Raw genomic sequence first — 6,002 nt, forward strand, 5'->3', positions numbered from 1 at the left:
GTAGGGAAATTACTTATTCTTAGAAGACACATACATTTAAGGGTGTAAAATTATCATGTCTGCAACTTATTTTCCAAAGATTTTCATATATGTGCATACACAGTATATACATGACGTATACATGACATATACTTGCATATGAGAGAAAAAATAAATATAGCAAAACACGATCTATGAGTCTAGGTATACCATCATTAATTGTATTCATATATCCACTTTTCTGTAGTTTTGAAATTTTTCAAAATAAAAACGTGAAGGAAAATTCTTATTCTAGTAAACGAAAAATTTTGCTTAACTTTATACTAAAAATCCATGTTCTCTGTATCTCTTGTTCTGGAAACTTTTTAGTATATCTGGAAATGGTTTGAAAGCATCGACTTTTGTAAGAGAATTGTACTTATTTAAGAAAAAATTATAAGGAGGAAGATGCTAGTGAGTTTATACTTTGGAGTTATCATCTTAGAAAATTTTCTATGAATGTCTCTAAAATAAAAATTTACAATATTAACTTGGAATCTAGCATTTACCCAGGACGTACACATAATAGGAGGTTCATCTATCACAAGTGGTAGATGGGGAGAGTCTGAATTAATTCAGATTGAAAACAAGGTTAAGTACCCACCCTATATTTGAAGCATTGAACAAAAAAATGCAGATAATCAGACCACCTTTCTTTATGAAAGCTTAGGCAATCAGAAGATTGCAAAATTTAAACTGAAGTCTTTTAAATGTGGTATAATTGGCAATGTTAATTCTAAGTCACTTGTATATACTTCTGTGCTTTATAGGAGGAGCCGACGACAAGATGTGAGACATGGAAATCCATTGACTCAATGCAGAGGATTTAATCTAAAAGGTAATTAAAAGTGGTCAAACTTGGTAAAGACTAGCAGTGCTCAGTATCACATTTCAGTAAGGGAAACCTCGTAATAGATTCAAGTATGTCATTTTAAAGAAAGATTCACTATAAAAATTAGTGGTATTCATATATGGTAATTAAAAATTAAATATTATTTGTATGTATACTAAGAATTTTGTAAAACAAAAGTCTGGGAACACAGATACCTTGGATATGTTAGTAGGTAAGTCTTTCACAAAGATAGTAATTATAGATTTTCCTAGACATTATTTTCTTTCTGAAGAAAAAAATTTACTTTTTTTTTTGTTTACCACTGAAGAAAATATAACATCTTGTTTGTTTTTTTACTGTGTTAAATTACATAACGAAATTTACTATTTTAACCATTTTACAGTGTACAGTTCTGTGGCATTAAGTACATTCACACTGTTGTGCAACCAGCACCACAACTTTTTCATCATCCCGAAGTTAAACTCCATAACCATTAAACACTAACTCCCTATTACCACTTCCCCAGCTTCTGGCAGCCACTGTTCTAATTTCTGTCTCTATGAATCTGAATACTCTAGATATCTCATATAAGTGAAATCATACAATATTTGTCCTTTTGTAAATGGCTTATTTCACTTAGCCTAATGTCTTCTGCAGGTTTCATTCATGTTGTAACATGTGTCAGAATATTTTTTTTCCTGTTTAAGGTGAAAACATAATCCATTGTATGTATAATATATATCGCATATTGTTTACCCACTCATCCATCAATGAACACTTGCTCTGCTTCCAAAAGTTGGCTATTATGAATTATCCTGCTCTGAACATGGGTGTACTTTAGTGCCTTGGTTTTACAGTTTACAACCATTCCATTTACTTCTGGCAGTCCTGCCTTGTATCTTACAATTAATCTAATTCCTTTCTTCCCATCCTGACATGGAGATATTATGTTATTATACTTTTCCCACTGACCCCCTCCCTCCACCCCACCAACAGAGGGACCTTCCTCCGGGCTCACCAAGGTGCTACAGAGGTACTGTTGTTAACTGTTAACACTGAGATTCCTGTTGCTAATCTTTTTGAGTCTGGGCATTTTTGTTTTTATTTAAAGAATGAAATTCTTGTCACTAACTACACTAACTACAAGAAGAAAATTGAGACACGTTTTGCTTAATTGTTCCATACATCTAATTGAGGGAATAAATCCAGGTTACTATTTCTCTGTTTGCTGAGTATTTTATAAATCCGAGTGGTAAGAGTATTTGCAGCAGAGGTAATGATGAACAAACACTGATGTTGATTTTGTGTCAAAACCTGAGCTAAGTGCTTTTTCATGGATTATTTCAGTGCTCAAGAAATTATTCTTAAGTAAGGTCTATTCCTATTCCCACTTTATGAATGAGGATTCTGCCCATGTCTAAGCTACCACATGATTATACTAAATACTCTTCCTAATTTAAGAATTTCAGTAAAGATTGTCTGAAAATGGCTGTTTTAGAACCAAGTAAAACTGAAGCACAGAGATATTAAATAACTTCTCTAAGGTTACACAGCCAGTAGTGATAAAGTCAAGAGTTTACCTCGGGTAAAATCTGATTTCAAAGATCGTTTTCTCAACCATTACATCCCACTGTGGCCACACCTTACTTTCTGCCTTTTCTGCCTTTCCGAATTTAATCTATACCACACTGAGTATGGAGTTTAAGGGTGGGATGAACTTGGCTTCAGTATTGCCTGGCACTTACTAATTCTTTAACTAGGATATGTTTCCTCATAACTCACAGCCTCAATTTGTTCAGCTATGAAAAGCTGAGAAAATTTAATTCACAAAGATGTTATAATAATTAAATGTTCGAGATGATATTAAGTGCATTCCTTCGTGTAAAGTAATTCTTGAATAAACATTGATTCCCTTATATCTTTCTCTCCTTCCCTTTAGGTTAAACAAACCAGACAAACAGTGTATAATAGTCTGCTTGTTAAATGATTAAGACTGCCTTTGGGGTTTGCCATAGTCGCTCACAATTTTATAGAGAAACAAATATTCAAATAATAGAATATGTTCCAAATTCCATTGTCATCCTCTCTCCTTTTATTTTTGCTCTTCAGCATATAGAAATGCAGCTGAAATTGTTCAGTATGGAGTAAAAAATAACACCACTTTCCTTGAGTGTGTCCCCAAGTCTCCACAGGCATCTATCAAGTGGTTGTTACAGAAAGACGAGGACAGAAGGAAAGAGGTGAGTAACTCAGCAGAGCAGCAATCAGTCAGGGCTTTGGAAAGAGCATTAAATCACCATCCCTCAGTGAGGTTCAGATCAAATGAAAAAGGAAAGACATATGAACATCCTTTAATGTCTCTGGGATGACAAGTGCCACCTTCTTTAAAATGCTTTGTCCATAGAGTTGACGGATTAATTAGAAATCCTTTCTTCCTGCTCACCTCGATAACACAGTGATTAAAACAAGAGCTTGTGCACTCAGATGGGGGCATTGATGTGAGGAAGCATTTGTAAAAGAAACAAGATGTGTGCAAATCCAGAAGCTAAGTTCTCATACAACAGCACCTTTGTGTGATTCACAAGATAAAAGGGGCTTTTAAAAAAGTTCAATTTTCCTCAGCAAGAAATGGTAAAGAGCATTTTTCTGCTGTGTGGTAATCTGTTTCCATTGCTTTATTATTCATAACTCCTGGGGGTTTGTTAGGTAATATGTGGAATCACTGTGTATGGGACCATTGCCTTTATTTACTGATATATTAAAAAAACCTCGATTTTCAAATAAAAGTACACATATTATTAACCTTTCACTGATTGTAAAGAGCTGCTTTAAAAGGAAAACATTGTAGGGCTTCCCTGGTGGCACAGTGGTTGAGAGTCCGCCTGTCAATGCAGGGGACACGGGTTCGTGCCCCAGTCTGGGAGGATCCCACATGCCACGGAGCGGCTGGGCCCGTGAGCCATGGCAGCTGAGCCTGCGCGTCCGGAGCCTGTGCTCCGCAACGGGAGAGGCCGCAACAGTAAGAGGCCCGCGTACTGCAAAAAAAAAAAAGGAAAACATTGTAAAACAGCATAGAGTGAAATATTATAAATAATGAATTCCATAATATTGATATCACGTTGTCCTGACAAACGAGAGGATAAGAAGAAAAATATATATGTATATATAAACCGTTAAAGTAGCCTAGACTGCAGTGGTACTAACAGTACATCATAAAGTCTTATGTAGCAAAGAGCCTTCTGCATTTGTGTATGTTCTATTGTAGGCAGTTTCCATACTACATATTAGATTAATGAGGGCTATGTAGAATGGATACAATCCCAAGATGTAGAACACAGGCACTGCATCAAAATTACTGAAACAGATGTTGGCTCTTTATGAGAAAATACTTCCCAATTCTCAGACCTGCCTATCCAAAGATGTTATGAGTTGTTTAGGAAATTTTGTGTCCCCTGTCACTGGAATATTAAACCATAGGCTGATGACCACTTGCATAAGATGAGACATAACTATCAAAGATGAGCTCCATGCACTTCAGGGCCCCTTCTTGCCCCAGATTTCCATGATATTAAATTTTTTTTTTTTAGTTTTTTCATTAATAAAAAATTATTGTTTGAGACCTATTTTCTTTGCTATCAAATCTATCATCAAATTAGTCTTGAATTGTCTGTAATCTAATTAATTTAAAATTATTTTGAATGGATATGGAGCATAAGAATAATTGCCTTGCAAAGTAATCTGGGGTAAAATTCATAAAGTACTATGATGATTATCATACAGAAATGGAATTCTTAGGTTAGAACATGACATGTGGACATGAACCATCCTTCCAGAGAAAGTCTGTATGTGTGTATGTGAATTGGAAATCCAGAAAACGGGGGCTTACCTAACATAGATAACATGCTTTTCTTTTATTCAGTAGAAAGTTCAGTGGAATAATATATAATTAGTGAATGTAATTTCTATTATGTAAAATTGAAATAAATGAATATATACAGTCTTGAATACATGTCACAGGAATTATCAAATGAAATTTAAAAGGGAATGGATCATAAATTTTATCACTTTTATAGTATTTCTAATGTTCTATTTCAGAAGGTTCAAGAATGTGGAGACTCAAATATGACTATCTTGATTTTTCTTCCAATCTCAAAAAACAGAAGAATGCCATAATTTAAGACTATGAAAAAATTAACTTTAATGTAATTACGAAAATCTGTTCTGTCCAGAATTCAAGCAGATCACAATTCCACTCAGTCTCACTTTAGTTGAATAAACTATTAACATTTAATTAAATTTATCTTAATTCTTCCTTAGTAGTTTAGGCAAACATACACATATTTCTCATATTAATGGTGTGCAAATATTGAACTTTTATTTTGAAAAGTAAAACAAATGGTAAAAAAAAAGCTTGCAGAGAAAAATGCAAATAGTTCATATTGAATAGCATAAGTGAAAACTAAAAGCCCTCCTCTTCTCTACATCAATACTTATTCCCACTTCTCAGAGTGTAAGGCTGCTAAGAATTATATATTCCTCCAAATAGTCTCCATAATCTTCCTATTTTCCTCTCTCTCTTTCTCTGTCTCTATCTCTCTGATACATACACACAGACACACAGACACACTTCATATCAGTACATGCGGAGCTGCCTTATTTTTCTTGGCTGCATAGTATTCCACTGTATGAACATAGTTAAGTTTTCTAAAGCTATCTACTGGTTACATTATTTCTTGTTTTTTCTCTTATCAAAAACATCATGTAAATGAATATCTGCATACTTGTAAGAGTATATATTCTATGTAAATTCCTAGAAATAAAATGTCTGCCCTGAATATTATATACATGCTAATAGATATTATCAAATTGGCCCCCAAAATTTTTCCCAATTTCACACAAATGGAAAAAGCTTTCTTTTCTTTTATTTCTGAATGCATTTCTACATTATTTAAAACTATTTTCAAGGCACATTTAAACTTTAAAAATTAAATGAACATAAAAAATTTTGCTTTATATATTTCTGTCCTTACTTTTTCCTAATCTCTCTTTTCTAGTTCTGTTCTATTTTTTGTATTTCAATACTATATTTTGCCTTCCCTTATTTTTCTTTGGGTCAAATTTCTTTCTTCCCTCAATGAAAGAGCATTCCTGC

At 33.7% G+C, this 6,002-nt stretch overlaps 1 protein-coding gene across 1 annotated transcript in view; it reads left to right on the forward strand.

Moving 5' to 3' along the window:
* Positions 1-6,002, forward strand: part of SEMA3C (semaphorin 3C) — a 190,805-nt gene that overhangs the window by 183,636 nt on the left and 1,167 nt on the right. The window contains exons 16-17 of the mRNA XM_007467034.1: positions 789-856; positions 2,960-3,090. Coding sequence (XP_007467096.1) covers positions 789-856; positions 2,960-3,090 — 199 coding nt within the window. The remainder of the gene's footprint in view (positions 1-788; positions 857-2,959; positions 3,091-6,002) is intronic.

Source organism: Lipotes vexillifer, unplaced genomic scaffold (assembly GCF_000442215.2).
Source record: "Lipotes vexillifer unplaced genomic scaffold, Lipotes_vexillifer_v1.1 scaffold247, whole genome shotgun sequence".
In the NCBI taxonomy this organism is placed as follows: Eukaryota; Metazoa; Chordata; class Mammalia; order Artiodactyla; family Lipotidae; genus Lipotes; species Lipotes vexillifer.